Source organism: Salvelinus alpinus, chromosome 2 (genome assembly GCF_045679555.1).
Source record: "Salvelinus alpinus chromosome 2, SLU_Salpinus.1, whole genome shotgun sequence".
Taxonomy (NCBI): Eukaryota; Metazoa; Chordata; class Actinopteri; order Salmoniformes; family Salmonidae; genus Salvelinus; species Salvelinus alpinus.
In genome coordinates, this window is record NC_092087.1 from 113,121,510 (window position 1) to 113,142,990 (window position 21,481).

The window sequence follows — 21,481 nt, forward strand, 5'->3', positions numbered from 1 at the left end:
ATGGGATAGTATTGTACATGTAACGTTTCCAAAATGGGATAGTATTGTACATGTAACGTTTCCAAAATGGGATAGTATTGTACATGTAACGTCTCCAAAATGGGAGAGTATTGTACATGTAACGTTTCCAAAATGGGATAGTATTGTCCATGTAACGTTTCCAAAATGGGATAGTATTGTCCATGTAACGTTTCCAAAATGGGATAGTATTGTACATGTAACGTTTCCAAAATGGGATAGTATTGTACATGTAACGTTTCCAAAATGGGATAGTATTGTACATGTAACGTTTCCAAAATGGGATAGTATTGTACATGTAACGTCTCCAAAATGGGAGAGTATTGTACATGTAACGTTTCCAAAATGGGATGGTATTGTACATGTAACGTTTCCAAAATGGGATAGTATTGTCCATGTAACGTTTCCAAAATGGGATAGTATTGTCCATGTAACGTTTCCAAAATGGGATAGTATTGTACATGTAACGTTTCCAAAATGGGATAGTATTGTACATGTAACGTTTCCAAAATGGGATAGTATTGTACATGTAACGTTTCCAAAATGGGACAGTATTGTACATGTAACGTTTCCTAAATGGGATAGTATTGTCCATGTAACGTTTCCAAAATGGGATAGTATTGTCCATGTAACGTTTCCAAAATGGGATAGTATTGTCCATGTAACGTTTCCAAAATGGGATAGTATTGACCATGTAACGTTTCCAAAATGGGATAGTATTGTCCATGTAACGTTTCCAAAATGGGATAGTATTGTCCATGTGACGTTTCCAAAATGGGATAGTATTGTACATGTAACGTTTCCAAAACGGGATAGTATTGTACATGTAACGTTTCCAAAATGGGAGAGTATTGTACATGTAACGTTATGCCCCCTTGTGAGTTAATAGTATTGCATGCTGTAGCAGGCTATATAAAGAGGAAGACCTCCATTGACGATTCAGTTCGTTGTAACATCTCGTCTGGACAGGTCACCGTCCTTAGTTAGTTAGTTAACGTTAGCTAGTTCATTATCACAAAAGTGAGAACTGCTCTAGATTGGAAACTTACGTTAATGAGTGTAAAGCCATGTTGGCTTTATGGAAACGATATACAATATATGGGAAAGAATATAGTTGAGGGAAATAATCCAAACCTAGTTGTGCCTAGTTAGGACATAACGTTAGCTAGCTAGATAACGGTACTGTACTGTAGCTCATACAACGCCGACGGTCAAACCCGGCTTTCTAATATTTACGGTAATTAGCTATAGTAACGTTATGGAAGATGTTCACAGAAAACCATAATTGTCTTCGTTATTCATTATTAGTATGTTATTTAAACTATTATATAAATTATTTCGAGACATATTCAGAGGCAAACATCAACCCAACTTAACCTTTTTAACTTGTTGTCGCATCCAAACTTGTCACCATCGTTTTCAGTTGTAATTGCGAAGTTCCCGGAAGAAGTCCAGCAACAACGGAGGTTCCTCGATGAACCCACCTTCTAACAAATTCTTTGAAGAACCTTTTGGGGCTGTTTTTCATTGACCAAGAACCCTACGGTTCTTAGGGGATCTGAGAACAACTCCAGTTGAACCCTTCATTTTTAGAGTTGTAGTCGGCTCTATTTACTCTCAGATTCAAAACTTGCTGATTAGCATCAACGATCAAGTCAGCTGCTGCTGCTTCAATACAGTATGAGGTGAGACAGTGAACTGATGTTGAACCGGGCAGTCAGCTGCTGCTGCTCCAATACAGTATGAGGTGAGACGGTGAACTGATGTTGAACCGGGCAGTCAGCTGCTGCTGCTCCAATACAGTATGAGGTGAGACGGTGAACTGATGTTGAACTGGGCAGTCAGCTGCTCCAATACAGTATCAGGTGAGACGGTGAACTGATGTTGAACCGGGCAGTCAGCTGCTGCTGCTCCAATACAGTATGAGGTGAGACGGTGAACTGATGTTGAACCGGGCAGTCAGCTGCTGCTGCTCCAATACAGTATGAGGTGAGACGGTGAACTGATGTTGAACTGGGCAGTCAGCTGCTGCTGCTCCAATACAGTATGAGGTGAGACGGTGAACTGATGTTAAACTGGGCAGTCAGCTGCTGCTGCTCCAATACAGTATGAGGTGAGACGGTGAACTGACGTTGAACCGGGCAGTCAGCTGCTGCTGCTCCAATACAGTATGAGGTGAGACGGTGAACTGACGTTGAACTGGGCAGTCAGTCATTCATTCTGTACTATGAGTCTGGTCTATCATTGTTACTGCACATTGTGGTGGAAATTCTAACCAATCAGGAGAGACTTTGCCATTTCTTCAAACAATCAACCTTTATTTGATAAGAATTGCAATAATGTAGCTGGTCAGCCCTACACTCTGAGGTGGAAGGCCGAGAGCTCGATGACACAAGGAGTTCAGAAGCCTTATATAGTCAAACTATCTTGTGCATATAGAAAACACGTGATCTTGGTGTGTGTCCGTGTGTGGAGAACGAGACACAGACTAACTGGGGATTGGTCGTCTCGTTCTGTAGCAACAGATAGTTATTCTAGTTTTCCAGTGAGGGAGAACGAGACACAGACTAACTGGGAATTGGTCGTCTCGTTCTGTAGCAACAGATAGTTATTCTAGTTTTCCAGTGAGGGAGAACGAGACACAGACTAACTGGGGATTGGTCGTCTCGTTCTGTAGCAACAGATAGTTATTCTAGTTTTACAGTGAGGGAGAACGAGACACAGACTAACTGGGGATTGGTCGTCTCGTTCTGTAGCAACAGATAGTTATTCTAGTTTTCCAGTGAGGGAGAACGAGACACAGACTAACTGGGGATTGGTCGTCTCGTTCTGTAGCAACAGATAGTTATTCTAGTTTTACAGTGAGGGAGAACGAGACACAGACTAACTGGGAATTGGTCGTCTCGTTCTGTAGCAACAGATAGTTATTCTAGTTTTACAGTGAGGGAGAACGAGACACAGACTAACTGGGGATTGGTCGTCTCGTTCTGTAGCAACAGATAGTTATTCTAGTTTTCCAGTGAGGGAGAACGAGACACAGACTAACTGGGGATTGGTCGTCTCGTTCTGTAGCAACAGATAGTTATTCTAGTTTTCCAGTGAGGGAGAACGAGACACAGACTAACTGGGGATTGGTCGTCTCGTTCTGTATCAACAGATAGTTATTCTAGTTTTACAGTGAGGGAGAACGAGACACAGACTAACTGGGGATTGGTCGTCTCGTTCTGTAGCAACAGATAGTTATTCTAGTTTTACAGTGAGGGAGAACGAGACACAGACTAACTGGGAATTGGTCGTCTCGTTCTGTAGCAACAGATAGTTATTCTAGTTTTACAGTGAGGGAGAACGAGACACAGACTAACTGGGGATTGGTCGTCTCGTTCTGTAGCAACAGATAGTTATTCTAGTTTTCCAGTGAGGGAGAACGAGACACAGACTAACTGGGGATTGGTCGTCTCGTTCTGTAGCAACAGATAGTTATTCTAGTTTTCCAGTGAGGGAGAACGAGACACAGACTAACTGGGGATTGGTCGTCTCGTTCTGTAGCAACAGATAGTTATTCTAGTTTTCCAGTGAGGGAGAACGAGACACAGACTAACTGGGGATTGGTCGTCTCGTTCTGTAGCAACAGATAGTTATTCTAGTTTTCCAGTGAGGGAGAACGAGACACAGACTAACTGGGGATTGGTCGTCTCGTTCTGTAGCAACAGATAGTTATTCTAGTTTTCCAGTGAGGGAGAACGAGACACAGACTAACTGGGGATTGGTCGTCTCGTTCTGTAGCAACAGATAGTTATTCTAGTTTTACAGTGAGGGAGAACGAGACACAGACTAACTGGGGATTGGTCGTCTCGTTCTGTAGCAACAGATAGTTATTCTAGTTTTACAGTGAGGGAGAACGAGACACAGACTAACTGGGGATTGGTCGTCTCGTTCTGTAGCAACAGATAGTTATTCTAGTTTCACAGTGAGGTGTCAAAACAACAGGAAATCACTCTAGACACAGTTCCTCTGAAGTAGATCAACGGTCCCCTGAATTGATCCGAGCGCCTTTGGCCTGTCTGCTGAGAGGGTGTGTGGTTGCACACCTACACAAACATACACATAAACTTCTCAACCTTAAAGATCCTTCAACACATTAGAAGTCATCTAAACTTAGAGGTTAACATAGATTTTCCCTCACAACATTGCACAGAGATCAATCAGACCCAGCCTGAACTGTGTGATGTAGTAGGGAGTTGTAGTTTCTCTAGAGATAAATAAGATCCAGCCTGAACTGTGTGATGTAGTAGGGAGTTGTAGTTTACAACAGGCCAATATTCTACGTAGTTTAGTGCATAAAACGTAATTAACTACAATGACCATAATCCATTGCATGCCTACTTGTCTTGTCTGTGTTTCTTTTACACCTGCTATGGAAGAGACAGAAGAATGCATGATGGTCAATGCTATCTGGGCTCCTTGGGACATCTCTACCCTAAACCCTAACCTTAACCATTTTAAATGTCAAATTCAACAGGCTAGGGACATCCCAAGGATGTATCTCTACCTGAAAATACATAATCTAAGTGATTGATCGTTGGTATTCAGCAGTCATTAAGCCTTATTTCCTTTAATGAACGACTAAAATAATGATTTTGTCAGACAGCATAGACAGCAGCTCTACACTTTATTGACTGACTGATCCATTTATCCTTCCATCCCTCCTCTCCTCTGAAGACCCAGTGAGGGTGGAGCTCAGTCAGAGAGCTGTTAAGGGACTGGTTAGGAAGAACACTTCTACAGCCAGAGAGGTGAGAGGTCACATGGTTTAGATGGTAAATATTTATGTCCCCTTAGCAGTTCATCGTGTCAGCAAAAGGGAATATGTTCCATCATCCATGTTTATTTACATTGTAAATAAATTGTTCACTGATATTGGTGTAATTTCTCACCCCTTTTGGCTGTATGAAAGTTAATTTCTCCTCAGACACACACATTTGTTTTTTGATACTATGGTCATTTGTCAAATGTACTTGTTTTGCAATATTTTCAAATCAAATCAAGCTTTATTTATACAGCACGTGTCAGACATGGATGCAACAATGGTTTCACAGGAAAAAACTATGAAAATTAAACAGATATATTTAGTACATGTAACAGTATAACTTTAGTCCGTCCCTCACCCCGGGCGCGAACCAGGGACCCTCTTACCCATCGCTCCACAAAAGCAGCGGCCCTTGCAGAGCAAGGGGAACCACTACTTCAAGGTCTCAAAGCGAGTGACGTCACCAATTGAAACGCTATTAGCGCGCACCACCGCTAACTAGCTAGCCATTTCACAAGAAAATAAACAGAAATATTTAGTACACAACAAACATAAGAGGATAAAAAACAGAAGAAAAACAACTGAAAGACTAATGAGCATTGGAAGGAAATGCCATTAATTAAAATATAAACAATATGATGCTATATCCAACCCAACCCAAAATATAAGCTTGTTTTTTTTAGAACTAACAGACTACAACTGAACATGTGGGGTTTTAGGAGGGGTTCTGAAAGATACTATGGGGGTGTCCACTAGAAGTTGACTAGTAACAACAACTGGGACCTAAAAGACACCCACCATGAGACCCACTAAATCTGCCCAAGAAGAGGCAAACAAAATAATAACCCACACCAAACTTAAAGACAGGAAAAAAAAACAAAAAGGTGGATCAACTAAAGGTGTTGACTCTCCACATCTATCAAGACAACTGGAGCACTGGGCCAGACACTCTTAAATAGAACCTGGACCAGCTCAGGTGAAACACCTTCCCACTAACGAGATGGACAAGCCAGCACAGGTGTAACACATACTGACTAACGAGGTGACACCAATCAGTGCACCCAAGACACATTTTAGTTGAATGCATTCAGTTGTACAATCAATCAAATGTATTTATAAAGCCCTTCTTACATCAGCTGATGTCACAGAGTGCTGTACAGAAACCCAGCCTAAAACCCCAAACAGCAAGCAATGCAGGTGTAGAAGCACGGGGACTAGGAAAAACACCCTAGAAAGACAAGAACCTAGGAAGAAACCTAGAGAGGAATCAGGCTCTGAGGGGTGGCCAGTCCTCTTCTGGCTGTGCCGGGTGGAGATTATAACAGAACATGGCCAAGATGTTCAAATGTTCATAGATGACCAGCAGGGTCAAATATTAATAATCCCAGTGGTTGTCGAGGGTGTAACAGGTCAGCACCTCAGGAGTAAATGTCAGTTGGCTTTTCATAGCCAATCATTCAGAGTATCTCTACAACTTCCATTTCACATAATCATCTACAATGCTTCACCTTCTACAATATAAACATGGTGTCTACTGGCTGTAAACAATTAAAAACATGCATTTCTGAATAATAATATACAATCTTGTAATTAAAAAAATACACGATTGTATATTATTATTCAGAAATACATGTTTTTAAATGCTTTTTCTTTCCATAGAATCCTAAAACTCACTAGCTTCTAGAACTCTCGTCTTCCTAAAACTCACTAGCTTCTAGAACTCTCGTCTTCCTAAAACTCACTAGCTTCTAGAACTCTCGTCTTCCTAAAACTCACTAGCTTCTAGAACTCTCGTCTTCCTGAAACTCAATAGCTTCTAGAACTCTCGTCTTCCTAAAACTCACTAGCTTCTAGAACTCTCGTCCCCTTGGAAGGAGCCCAAACAAAACTCAAATCAAATAGTATTAGTCACATGGGCCGGATACAACACTGGAACTCTTACTTACGAGCCCCCAACAGTGCAGTTTAAAAAAATACAGAAAAGAATAAGCGATAAAACTAATCTCCAACACGGGAAAAACGTGTCAAAATAAATTGTGATCATGGTAACTCACTGGCTAAATGCAAAACACAAATCTATTTGACTGCCCACCCTTGATAATCAGCAACCAAGTTGTCCTTACGACGGACATGTCTGATTTCAAGAGGAAACTCCTGCGATATCCGTAGTAACTTTCCACCTCACTGCGGAGCTTCTCTCTCTTTTCAGGGTTCACTAGATAGGCATGTTGTTGGATATAAAAGCAGGGTAACAATGTCAATATAAATGTACCCAAAAATGTCAAGTTGGTTGCATGAATAACTATGATTACTAAATGTTACATAATTGTAAATATGAAATATCAAAACCAAATGTACACCCCTTTGTTAATATGTATTGGCAATAATTACTTTAATGGTGAGGCATGGAATAATAAAACATGTATCTTTTGTCAGGCTGAATGTTTGAAATATGAGGTGATTTGAGTCATGCTTCTTCAGTAGTGGAATAAAGACAATTAGCACTTGAATGTTGTCAAGAAATACTGGAGTGATGTGAGATTGTTAATAAAATTGATTATAGACTAATTTATATTATTATTATTACATTTTATTTCATTGAAAAAACAACCTGAAAATACATATTTTCAACTTTCAACTACAACCGAATATATATTCAACTTCTTTTGAATGACATTTTGCTAAATGGGAATAGTGCAATATCAAAACACAGTTTTAATGTGTCCAAATCAATAACCAATATGCAGAAACAGTTTGGGATATATTGAATTCATTGTGATTCCAGTGGGTCACCAACGTGGTAAACAGCTAGCTACATTGTGATTCCAGTGGGTCACCAACGTGGTAAACAGCTAGCTACATTGTGATTCCAGTGGGTCACCAACATGGTAAACAGCTAGCTACATTGTGATTCCAGTGGGTCACCAACGTGGTAAACAGCTAGCTACATTGTGATTCCAGTGGGTCACCAACGTGGTAAACAGCAAGCTACATTGTGATTCCAGTGGGTCACCAACGTGGTAAGTGTAACACAACTCTTTTTTGTTAGTCACTTTTTGTTCAATCATATAAATAGTACTCTTTCAATTCAGAGCCTATATTTTCCCCCTGAGGCTAATATCCATATCATGTTGAAATCAATAGAACAGGGAACAAACGTTTAGGGTTCTACATTGTGACATCATTAAAATACTCCTTCTACAATGTTAAAACATTCTACATTGTGACATCATTAAAATACTCCTACTACAATGTTAAAACATTCTACATTGTGACATCATTAAAATACTCCTACTACAATGTTAAAACATTCTACATTGTGACATTATGTCATTGATATCATGAAACAACTCCTTCATGTATGTATTTTCTGATGTTTGAGCAGAGATATTTTACTAGAGTATCTCTTCCCACATTGATCACAGCTATGAGGTTTATCTCCTGTGTGTGTTCTCTGGTGTACAGTCAGAGAGCCAGATGTAGTAAAACTCTTCCCACATTGATCACAACTATAGAGTTTCTCTCCTGTGTGTTTTCTCTGGTGCACTGTCAGATTGCTAGATTGACCAAAACTCTTCCCACATTGACCACAGCAATAAGGTTTCTCTCCTGTGTGTATTCTCTGGTGTATAGTCAGCTGGCTAGATGTAGTAAAACTCTTCCCACATTGATTACAGCTACAGGATTTCTCTCCTGTGTGTATTCTCTGGTGTGAAGTCAGAGAGCCAGATGTAGTAAAACTCTTCCCACATTGATCACAGCTATAAGGTTTCTCACCTGTGTGTGTTCTCTGGTGTATAGTCAGCTGGCTAGATGTAGTAAAACTCTTCCCACATTGATTACAGCTACAGGATTTCTCTCCTGTGTGTATTCTCTGGTGTGAAGTCAGCTGGCCAGATGTAGTAAAACTCTTCCCACATTGATCACAGCTATAAGGTTTCTCTCCTTTGTGTATTCTCTGGTGTAAAGTCAGAGAGCCAGATGTAGTAAAACTCTTCCCACATTGATCACAGCTATAAGGTTTCTCTCCTGTGTGTGTTCTCTGGTGTAAAGTCAGAGAGCCAGATGTAGTAAAACTCTTCCCACATTGATTACAGCTACAAGATTTCTCTCCTGTGTGTATTCTCTGGTGTGAAGTCAGCTGGCCAGATGTAGTAAAACTCTTCCCACATTGATTACAGCTATAAGAATTCTCTCCTGTGTGTGTTCTCTGGTGTATTTTAAGTTTTACTGAAGAGTTTAATCTTTTCCCACAGTCAGAGCAGCAGTTAGATTTCTTCCCTGTTGGTCTCTGCTGGTGTTTCTGGTGTTCTTTTGTGGAGAGACTCTTCTCTGCCTCTTCAGCATCATGATATTGTTGAGGCTCCCCAGAGGATCCACGATTGTCCCGTCTCTCACCTGTGTGAACGACAAAGTCAGACAGATGGTTAAAGGCCCACAACAGCAGAAATCCACTGTTCATTTGAGGTAAAAGGTGATGCCCAGAGTGTACCCATGACGTTGTACAACAACTGACGTCTATTAAATTTGACAATTAAGACATTCAAGATAGCAACAATAGTCATATTTTGTCTTGTTTTCACATTATTGGTAACTAGAAATAAGTTATTCAAGTTGTTGATACACTAAGCAGTGTGCCAGACGACTATTGGTCTCCAATGTAGGCCCTTTCGGTGTTTGATAAAATTGCGTCACGAGGTCAATGCACACACAATTTGATTGCAGAAACTCCTCCCTGCTAATAAGGAAACCACTAGTTATGGATGTAGTATATCTGCCTGGAGCAAAAAATGGTGAGTGATTGTAGTTTTTCCACAATGTATTCTGAATATTACAGCGCAAGATCAGGAGTGCTACTCAAGGAAACTCACATTAAGCTCTGTGTCTATTTACTAATTCACCACCGTGGGGGAAAACTCAGGGGAGTTCTCATAGGCTGACAGCAATAATAGCCTCCATTTCCAGGTTGCTTATGAGTGAATTTCACATTACTTTTGGATTATAATTGTAAGGCTCGCTTGAATCTCCTGATTAATATGTTTGTGTTATTGTCGCAAATCAACTGCTTTATACTTAAAAAACACTTCAACCAGTAAAATGCTCTTTGGCTTTGCTTTTCCATCAGCCTGACAATGAGGGTTTGTACACTAAGTGCTTAACAAATTGGCCCATAACTTCACCAAACAATAACATAGTAGGGGTCGACCCATTATGATTCTTCAACGCCAATACCGATTATTGGAGGACCAAAAAAAGCCGATACCGATATTTTATTATTATATATATATATATATATATATACACATTGTTTATATATTTGTATTACAACGATACTGAATGAACACTTTTATTTTATCTTAATAATAAATAAATAATGAAACATTTGGTTTAAAAAATGCAAAAACACAATGTTGGAGAAGAAAGTAAAAGTACAATATGAGCCATGTAAAAAAAGCTAACGTAAAAAAGCGATGCAAAAGATCTTTTAACATATTAATATTTCTCTCTATACCATTTGTATTTCATATTCATTTGAATTTATTTATCTAATATATTTTTTTACCTTTATTTTACTAGGCAGGTCAGTTAAGAACAAATTCGTATTTTCAATGACAGCCTAGGAACAGTAGGTTAACTGCCTGTTCAGGGGTAGAACGACAGATTTGTACCTTGTCAGCTCGGCGATTTGAACTTGCAACCTTTTGGTTACTAGTCCAACGCTCTAACCACTAGACTACCGGCTGGTTACTAGTCCAACGCTCTAACCATTAGGCTACCGGCTGGTTACTAGTCCAACGCTCTAACCACTAGGCTACCGGCTGGTTACTATTCCAACACTCTAACCACTAGGCTACCTGCTGGTTACTAGTCCAACGCTCTAACCACTAGGCTACCGGCTGGTTACTAGTCCAACGCTCTAACCACTAGGCTACCGGCTGGTTACTAGTCCAACGCTCTAACCACTAGGCTACCGGCTGGTTACTATTCTAACACTCTAACCACTAGGCTACCTGCTGGTTACTAGTCCAACGCTCTAACCACTAGGCTACCGGCTGGTTACTAGTCCAACGCTCTAACCACTAGGCTACCTGCCGCCTCTACACTCTAACCACTAGGCTACCTGCCGCCTCTACACTCTAACCACTAGGCTACCCTGCCGCCCCGAATGTTCTTATAGGCACTTTGGTATTGCCAGCCTAATCTTGGGAGTTGATAGGCTTGAAGTCATAAACAGAGCTGTGCTTCAAGAATTGCGAAGAGCTGCTGGCAAACGCAGGAAAGTGCTGGTTTGAATGAATGCTTACGAGCCTGCTGCTGCCTACCACCGCTCAGTCAGACTGCTCTATCAAATATCAAATCATAGACTTAACTATAATGTAATAAACACAGAAATACGAACCTTAGGTCATATTCAATTTAATACCGCTCTTCACAGACCCAGGAAGGGGCGGGGACAAACAGGTGTTGTACCTCGTATCCCTCCTTCAGGGAACAGTAATTATAGTCATAAAGTTATGCTCCCTTTCAGTCGGTCAACTTGAGGTATAACATACTATGGGGAAATCCAATCATTCCCCATGCCGACCAAAACGGATACTAAATGAAACGGCCCCTGGCAGGTCACCCTGACCTGACCCCGCAAGATGCGTCAGTTTTGTCAATTTATTCATTGTCTTTTGTTTGAAACACTTCTGTCAATGTTGAGTAAGGATGCACACCTGATTACACATATAGAGGTAGGACTAGTCTACCTGGTTACACATATAGAAGTAGGACTAGTCTACCTGGTTACACATATAGAGGTAGGTCTAGTCTACCAGGTTACACATATAGAAGTAGGACTAGTCTACCTGGTTACACACATAGAAGTAGGACTAGTCTACCTGGTTACACACATAGAAGTAGGACTAGTCTACCTGGTTACACACATAGAAGTAGGACTAGTCTACCCAACAACACAAATAGAAGTAGAACTAGTCTACCTGGTTACACATATATAGAAGGACTAGTATACCTGGTTACACATATATAGAAGGACTAGTATACCTGGTTACACATATAGAAGTAGGACTAGTCTACCTGATTACGCATATAGAAGTAGGACTAGTCTACCCAACAACACAAATAGAAGTAGGACTAGTCTACCTGGTTACACACATAGAAGTAGGACTAGTCTACCCAACAACACAAATAGAAGTAGAACTAGTCTACCTGGTTACACATAAATAAGTAGGACTAGTCTACCTGGTTACACATATAGAGGTAGGACTAGTCTACCCAACAACACAAATAGAAGTAGAACTAGTCTACCTGGTTACACATATAGAAGTAGAACTAGTCTACCTGGTTACACATATAGAAGTAGGACTAGTCTACCCAACAACACAAATAGAAGTAGAACTAGTCTACCTGGTTACACATATAGAAGTAGAACTAGTCTACCTGGTTACACACATAGAAGTAGGACTAGTCTACCTGGTTACACATATAGAAGTAGGACTAGTCTACCTGGTTACACATATAGAGGTAGGTCTAGTCTACCAGGTTACACATATAGAAGTAGGACTAGTCTACCTGGTTACACACATAGAAGTAGGACTAGTCTACCTGGTTACACACATAGAAGTAGGACTAGTCTACCTGGTTACACACATAGAAGTAGGACTAGTCTACCCAACAACACAAATAGAAGTAGAACTAGTCTACCTGGTTACACATATATAGAAGGACTAGTATACCTGGTTACACATATATAGAAGGACTAGTATACCTGGTTACACATATAGAAGTAGGACTAGTCTACCCGATTACGCATATAGAAGTAGGACTAGTCTACCCAACAACACAAATAGAAGTAGGACTAGTCTACCTGGTTACACACATAGAAGTAGGACTAGTCTACCCAACAACACAAATAGAAGTAGAACTAGTCTACCTGGTTACACATATAGAAGTAGGACTAGTCTACCTGGTTACACATATAGAAGTAGGACTAGTCTACCCAACAACACAAATAGAAGTAGAACTAGTCTACCTGGTTACACATATAGAAGTAGAACTAGTCTACCTGGTTACACATATAGAAGTAGGACTAGTCTACCTGGTTACACATATAGAGGTAGGTCTAGTCTACCAGGTTACACATATAGAAGTAGGACTAGTCTACCTGGTTACACATATAGAAGTAGGACTAGTCTACCTGGTTACACACATAGAAGTAGGACTAGTCTACCTGGTTACACACATAGAAGTAGGACTAGTCTACCTGGTTACGCATATAGAAGTAGGACTAGTCTACCCAACAACACAAATAGAAGTAGGACTAGTCTACCTGGTTACACACATAGAAGTAGGACTAGTCTACCCAACAACACAAATAGAAGTAGAACTAGTCTACCTGGTTACACATATAGAAGGACTAGTATACCTGGTTACACATATAGAAGTAGGACTAGTCTACCCAACAACACAAATAGAAGTAGAACTAGTCTACCTGGTTACACATATAGAAGTAGGACTAGTCTACCCAACAACACAAATAGAAGTAGAACTAGTCTACCTGGTTACACATATAGAAGGACTAGTATACCTGATTACGCATATAGAAGTAGGACTAGTCTACCTGTTTACACATATAGTAGTAGGACCAGTCTACCTGGCCTGAGCACAAATGTAGATCCATAAATGAGCCCATTTGGGGATGTCTGATAGTTTTTCTGATTGTCTGCACCACTAATGAGTTGTGGAGCCTCTCGAAGCACATTTTTTTCTCACCTCAAACAGCAAGTAAACAAAGTCTAATCAAAACCAATTGGAAATGAGAATAACTCCTCAAAGTATTTGAAAAATATTTCCATCTCTATTCCTTTCGATAACCACAAAAGGGAAACTTTTGATTACTTCTTATCCCTTTCACAAATAGCCTACAGCTGTGTCGGTCGAGAACACTCACAGGCGTGGGAAACTGAGGGCCCAGAATATTTTATACAATGTTTCAAGTTCGTTTTAGACAGGCCATGCGATTTATAGGACATTTATTTGCAATGTTTTTATTTGTTGGCTTTATGTAGGCTATTTTTTTACATAGTTGGCAATGGCAATAAAAGTTACTTTTAGATTTGTATAATTTTCATTTAGATAGAATGTAGATTAATCACAGACAATGATTTTGAGATACTATTATAAATTAAATGAAACTGTTCCAGTAAAATGAACATATGAAAATCATAACTGGCACCAGATCAGTAGAAATGGTAAGATACATTTGCACTCCAAATGTAGGTTGCTGACTGCTTGTGTAGCCGATTACCAGCAACGTCAGAATGTATGAAGGACAGCAAGAGGAGGTGGTTCAGGAAGAGTTTCTTCTCTTCTGGTTGGGCGATATTGATGTAATGGCATGAAAATAAATGCTGAATATTATACAATGATTTATCAACAGCTCTAACAATTTGACCCCCACAGGAAATCTACACTGGCAATTCTAGAATATACTATATAGCCTAGAAACCTGGTTAAACTATCATTATGACATCATGGATGAATTCTAGAATATACTATATAGCCTAGAAACCTGGTTAAACTATCATTATGACATAATGGATGAATTCTAGAATATACTATATATCCTAGAAACCTGGTTAAACTATAATTATGACATCATGGATGGCCAGTCCTTGTATTCATAGTGTAGTGAATTCAGGGGGTTGCCCTGAGCTGGACTCAAACCTGGGTCCAGCGACCGTCAAGCCAACACCTTAAAACTGTTTTGCCAAGATGTCTGAACTTCTTGACGAGGTCGCTAGGTTTTGGGTTACGGTTGATACAATAGCTTTCTCTATTAATTTGAGAGTGGTTACATTTCTCCAGACCCCATCCCAGCAGCCCCATCCCATCCCTCAGCTGTTTACCAAACCAAGTCTCTGGGCAGCCATTTTGTTGCTGTTTAAATACTAGGTTGTCCCTTTAAAAAAGCCACACAAGAATCAATCAACCAATAACAAAGCTGTAATTCCACCACTATTTTGCTAATAAGATGGATGGGGCTGGAGAAATGTAACTACTTTCAAATTCATAGACAGACCTATGGATGCAAGGACTGACCATCCATGATATCAACATTATAGTTTTAACCATGTTGAGTCTGTTGATTTACATTGTTTCTATACATTGGAGTAAAAAAAGCTTATTTGGTGTTCTGATGGGGTACAACAGTTGAACTAAGCTCATGAGGCATGTGTTATATTCTTCAAGAATCAATGGCTATAAATAAATAATTTAAAAATCAAAATATGGATGTGGTAATTGCAGATTTCCCCTTTAACACCACACATCCTTCCAGTGACTGGAGCGAATTTCAAAAATCGCTGAAGCTGGAGACTTATATTTCCCTCACCAACTTTAAACATCAGCTATCTGAGCAGCTAACCGATCGCTGCAGCTGTACATGTACTTTTCTGCTCTTTTGCACACCAGTATCTCTACTTGCACATCATCATCTGCTGATTTATCACTCCAGTGTTAATCTGCTAAATTGTAATTCTTCGCTACTATGGACTATTCATTGCCTACCTCCTCATGCCTTTTGCACACACTATATATAGACTTTCTTTTTTTCTACTGTGTCATTGACTTGTTTATTGTGTTGTTGGCTTGTTTATTGTTTATTCCATGTGTAACTCTGTGTTGTTGTCTGTGTCACACTGCTTTGCTTTATCTTTATCTTTATCCCCATACACTACCCACCACTGCGACCTGTACGCTCTCGTTGGCTGGCCCTCGCTTCATACTCGTCGCCAAACCCACTGGCTCCAGGTCATCTACAAGAACCTGCTTGGTAAAGTCCCCCCTTATCTCAGCTCGCTGGTCACCATAGCAGCACCTACCTGTAGCACGCGCTCCAGCAGGTATATCTCTCTGGTCACCCCCAAAACCAATTCTTCCTTTGGCCGCCTCTCCTTCCAGTTCTCTGCTGCCAATGACTGGAACGAACTACAAAAATCTCTGAAACTGGAAACACTTATCTCCCTCACTAGCTTTAAGCACCAGCTGTCAGAGCAGCTCATAGATTACTGCACCTGTACATAGCCCATCTATAATTTAGCCCAAACAACTACCTCTTTACCTACTGTATTCATTTATTTATTTTGCTCTTTGCTCCTTTGCACCCCATTATTTCTATCTCTACTTTGCACTTTCTTCCACTGCAAACCAACCATTCCAGTGTTTTTATTTTATTTATTTTTTATTAACTTGCTATATTGTATTTACTTCGCCGCCATGGCCTTTTTATATTTTTATTTATTTATATATATATTTTGTTTACCTTTCACCTCCCTTACCTCACTTGCTCACATTGTATATAGACTTATTTTTCACTGTATTATTGACTGTATGTTTGTTTTACTCCACGTGTAACCATATGTTGTTGTATGTGTCGAACTGCTTTGCTTTATCTTGGCACGGTCGCAACTGTAAATGAGAACTTGTTCTCAACTGGCCTACCTGGTTAAACTATTAAATACAAAAAGTCTTAACTTTTGACACCATGGCCACCTGGTTAAACTATCATTATGACATCATGGTCACCATGTTAAACTATCATTATGACATCATAGCCACCTGGTTAAATAAAAAATAATATAACAGTTCAAATAAAACAGTTCAACAACTGCAGAGTTTGTGCCTCTGTTTTTAAGGTAGTACTTACTTGTGTTAATCAGGGCCCGTTCATCCTTAGAACCATTGGATGCCTTAAGATGCGTTTGGGAAACCGAGCCCAGATATTCAGTTCCCTCCTCCTCTTCTTCCAATGTGACAGTCATCTCCCCATCCTCCTCTTTCACTCCAAAAACTGCAGCCTCCTCTTTCTCTTCCTCCTCTTCTTTTACTGTAACTTCCTCTTTCAATCTGAACGCGTCTTTCTCTTCTTCTTTCACGGTAACGGCCTCACCGTCTACTTCTTGTTTTACTGTGATATCCTTCTCTTCCTTCTCCTCTTTGACGGGAGCTTCTTTCTCCGTCCAGCAGTCCTCCTCTTCATTAACAAGAGAGTAGCTTAGTGACCTCATGGTTGGAGATGTTAGCTAGCTAGGCTAATGCTAACTTAACCAGCCCGCTAGATGAATAATAAAAACAATACCGTAAATATGAAATTAAAACGGATAACTAACTAAGCGACAGAAGTGGTTTTAAAATACAGTGGCAAATATACACTAAAGCGTCTAAAGAGCTTTATTGGTTCGTCTATTTTGTCTAGCAAGCTACCGAGGTGGCTGACTGTCTGTTGCTGCTGTTGAAAGAAGCGTTCCGTCCACTAGATTATACGTCACAGTAGCAGCATTGCCTTAAAGTCGCAGACCTCATCTGTTGACTGGAGTGGGCAACGCAGTTGAGTAAAATGTAAATTTAATATTCAGACAAAAAATTAAAGGGTAGGATTCAGGGAATTAGCTAGTCCTAAAATATTAATTAGCCCCCCCTAAATAAATCAATATCAGTCAATATATTTTTTCTGTAATTTCTTATTTCTTCTTATTTCGCCATCGCATCTTAAACATCTTACCGGGCCGGCACTAGGACCGGGGGAGGCTGCTGCTCGCTAGTGACTGTTAGACTTTCTTCAGCAAAGATGGCGGACAGAAATACTAGGAGAGAGGGGAACCCTACACAGAACTGAACTGAATCAAAGATGGCGGACAGAAATACTAGGAGAGATGGGTACCCCTACACAGAACTGTACTGCATCAAAGATGGTGAACAGAAATACTAGGAGAGAGGGGTACCCCTACACAGAACTGAACTGAATCAAAGATGGCGGACAGAAATACTAGAAGAGAGGGGTACCCCTACACAGAACTGAACTGAATCAAAGATGGCGAACAGAAATACTAGAATGGAAGCAACTGTAAGGGATTATAACGTCATAACTAATCATGCAAAAAACATGTACAGTTGACAGGAATGTTAGTTCATGTAGAGACAAACGATTATGCATTTTTTTAACATAAAATTAATTTACGAAAATCGCGATTTAGCCAGCTAGCTGACTAGCTTTATGGGTGTTGTGACATGAGTATGACATTGTAATTCTGGTTGTTTTAGGGACTCCTGAAACAACCAGCAAACCAGGCTTTCGTTTTGTGTAACAGTGGATGTAAAGAATCTAGCTAGCTGAAGAATTTACTGCAAATTGAATGTACAATTTTGTAAGCTTGCCTTGCTGATATTTGCCATGCAGATAGATGAAATCACGTAGCTAGCTATGTTCTTGCTTATTGTGCAGTGGATGATTAAAATCCCTGTATGCCCATGGATGTGTAGCTAGCTATCTAGCCGATCTGTGTATGGACCCAAACGTTTGGTATACATATTAGTTCAGAACCTAGCTATGAACCTCAGCTATCATAGCCAGTCGTATCAACTTCAAAACAGCCTGAATGACATTAATGAAGCCTATGGATTGAGTAGAATATAATATCATGTTGTGCCAAGGATGCAAGTCGTATATACATGTAGTTATTACCATGCATGAGATCCCCACATTGTAGCCTGTACATTTAATATATTCACTGATCATGTACTGTACCTTGGCAAATAAAGGTGCAGTTTAGGTATGAATGTCTTTGAGATTATTTTTCAGTCATATCCAATACCAGGAGTATCAAATTCCAGTCTTTGAATGACGCTGTCTGCATGTATGTATTACAATTATACACTTCAACAGTGTTTACCAATCTTGGTCCTGGGACATCAATGGTTACACATTGTAACTAATAGACTAGAAATAAGATTTAACTAGTTAATTCATATATACAGAAACATAATGTTAAAAAACAGTACACTACACTTCCTATGCATCATGTAAATACTCCAACACCGGTTCATCTCAACATCTAATGCCCTTCATCTGCATTGATCTGATAAACACAGGATAGGTGGAGTATTTCATCACATTACACTTCATTTCAACCAGTAGAGAATGTGAAACGCTTTATTGAAAAGCTCATTATCCAAGTGTTATAAATACAAGTTCAATCTGTCCTTCAATGCACATCTGTTGTGCATTATAAAAACAGAGGAAGAAAGAGGAGGTGGAGAGAGAGGTGTAAAAGACAGAAAGGGAAAGAGGTAAGCACATAGGAGCAGGGAAGGCAGCACATGATTAATGAATCACAGTGACACATAAATATTGTCTCAGTTCATCACAATTACATAATAGTGTCTCTAGTCGGCCCAAAGGTTATCTTAAAAGCAGCTGAGATGGCGATGATGGGACTGGGGGTTGGCATCCTCTCACATCAAAACATATCTGCAGACGAGAGACAGATGGAGAGAGAGAGCATGTTTAAGCCTTGTGTTTTTATTTTTTATTCTAACATTGTTAGTCATCAATCAGGAGGTGAAATGCAAAACTGACCTGGGATCATTAACTCTGGGACTACTGCATCTATCTGTATTTCAATGTAAAGCATCTCTTTAATAATACTTCCTGTATAATATAAACTGACCTGGGATCATTAACTCTGGGACTACTGCATCTATCTGTATTTCAATGTAAAGCATCTCTTTAATAATACTTCCTGTATAATATAAACTGACCTGGGATCATTAACTCTGGGACTACTGCATCTATCTGTATTTCAATGTAAAGCATCTCTTTAATAATACTTCCTGTATAATATAAACTGACCTGGGATCATTAACTCTGGGACTACTGCATCTATCTGTATTTCAATGTAAAGCATCTCTTTAATAATACTTCCTGTATAATATAAACTGACCTGGGATCATTAACTCTGGGACTACTGCATCTCTGTCTGTATTTCAATGTAAAGCATCTCTTTAATAATACTTTCTGTTGACCTGACCATGTGACCTCTCACCTCTGACCATCTATGTGTCCTCTATGTAGCCTGTTCAGATGCAGGAGGGGTTCACCGACACAGCTGATATAACCTAGAGGACTTAGGGAGAAGGGGAGAGAGGGATGAAGTGAAGGAGAGAGACTGTTATTGAGAAAATAAGGTAGTTAAAGCCACAGTGTTCAACAGGAATCTGTGTGTGGCCTCACCTGGTGTCCACACCACACTAAGAGGCTGCAGAGTACTTTATGCTGAAAAACATGAACGGACACACAAGGACAAACAATATAGCCTAGTTATAGAAATAATGAAGTGTCTTACTATTCTCCATGGTTGGCCCTCTTGCCTATTCTTTGAAGGTGGAAGGAGCCACAGTTATACACCTGAGCCTGCTTACTGCACAACACAATCCATCAATCAGATTGATACATGAGTGTGTAGGTGTGGGTTATAGGGTGTCTAATTGCTCTACATTTTTTCAATATGGGTGATTTAAAACAGCCTGTTTTGTTTTTGCACAGACATCACACCCTTACCTAAACAGCACCCTCACCTGAGAAGTAGAAATCAAAGGGAGAGACACTGTGAATTGAATAACTGCAGTTGACATAGCTAAGTAAATGGAAGAATACTCTTATTGTAATGTGGATTGCTCTTAAAAGAGCCTTTGGTTGTGCATAGTGAAGTCTATGGTGTTGCCAGGGAACAGCACCCTCTTAAAAGAGCCTTTGGTTGTGCATAGTGTAGTCTATGGTGTTGCCAGGGAACAGCACCCTCTTTGAAGAAGTAGGAGGTGAAGATCTCCCGCACACGGATTGCCTCTCTTGCTGCGTTGTTGGACCCCGTCCTTGAAACATCCTGCAGAGCAGCAGACTCCTCCTCTGGCACACGGCGGCGAGCTGCAGATCCCCTCCTGGTCCTCGTGTCCATCCGCATGAAGTTACGCAGGACACAGGTAGCCTTCACACATCTGAGTTCCTCCAGGAGGCAGTCCCAGATGACCCTGGTCACCCAACCTTGCAGTGCCCTACACGGTAACTGTAGGCAATCGTTTTGAAGGAATCTCCAGTTACAAGGTATCTGTAGGAATATGGAAGACAATGTAATTATTAGACTGTTACATCACCAGGTCATTGTGGATTACTAAAGTATAATATCCCTGATAACAAATCATGATAACATTGGATTGATAGATGCATGGGCACACATATGTACATGTGTAGCATGTGACAATAACAGGATCATATCAAGGATGGCATCACAAATGAATACATAAATACCACTTGAAGCTTGATGACGAGTTCATCATTTGAATCAGCTGTGCAGTGCTGAGGCAAAAACAACAATGTGCCTCTTTGAGTCCCCAGGACTGAGAACCACTGCTCTTCATTGGGACCTCTTCATATGTAGACTGGCTTTCATAGAGCTCTTTATCTGAGGACAGAAAACCTCACAAGAAGCACACTTCATTATAGTCAAATTACACCACACTGAATATTATGTTAGTATTATCTCCTTCCTCACTTCTAGGGACAGGAACTACACAAAAGTACCTGCCCTATCCAGAATAGCCTCCTCTCTCACTGACAGTTGGGGCTGCTATCCTTTCACCCTCCATGGCTGTTAGCTAGCTACCTACAAATGCATTTGGAGTTTGTTTTTTACAGTGATAAATACATCAGGATAGATAGCTAATATGAAGTTAGGTAAGTCAGCTGGTGATATTTCATTCACGTATCTATCTATCTATACAGTATTTGAAGTTGGTTAGATACCCTTTTAAATGTCAACT

General features: G+C 40.1%; 3 protein-coding genes and 1 long non-coding RNA gene across 7 annotated transcripts in view; 1 reads left to right on the forward strand and 3 right to left on the reverse strand.

Moving 5' to 3' along the window:
- Positions 1-21,481, forward strand: part of LOC139549612 (zinc finger protein 664-like) — a 438,201-nt gene that overhangs the window by 346,212 nt on the left and 70,508 nt on the right. The gene's annotated exons all lie outside the window — the stretch shown is intronic.
- The window catches only part of LOC139549671 (uncharacterized), a 520,909-nt gene that overhangs the window by 322,928 nt on the left and 176,500 nt on the right, over positions 1-21,481 (reverse strand). The gene's annotated exons all lie outside the window — the stretch shown is intronic.
- LOC139548619 (zinc finger protein 180-like) lies at positions 4,857-17,141 on the reverse strand. The gene is made up of 2 exons (XM_071358408.1): positions 16,536-17,141; positions 4,857-9,223 (listed from the first exon to the last, which is right to left on the reverse strand). Exons 1-2 carry the CDS (start codon positions 16,894-16,896, stop codon positions 8,181-8,183), a joined length of 1,404 nt encoding a protein of 467 aa, XP_071214509.1. The 5' UTR covers positions 16,897-17,141; the 3' UTR covers positions 4,857-8,180.
- On the reverse strand, positions 18,805-20,976 carry LOC139550491 (uncharacterized). Its single transcript, XR_011670054.1, has 2 exons — positions 19,711-20,976; positions 18,805-19,136 (listed from the first exon to the last, which is right to left on the reverse strand). It is a non-coding gene; the product is annotated as an uncharacterized lncRNA (long non-coding RNA).

Bases quoted from the DNA above. Each gene is read 5' to 3' on its own strand.
- LOC139548619 (XM_071358408.1), bottom strand. From the start codon at position 16,896: ATGAGGTCACTAAGCTACTCTCTTGTTAATGAAGAGGAGGACTGCTGG. The intron at 9,224-16,535 runs GTAAGTACTACC...TCGTTCACACAG, and splicing joins ACGGGCCCTGATTAACACAA to GTGAGAGACGGGACAATCGT.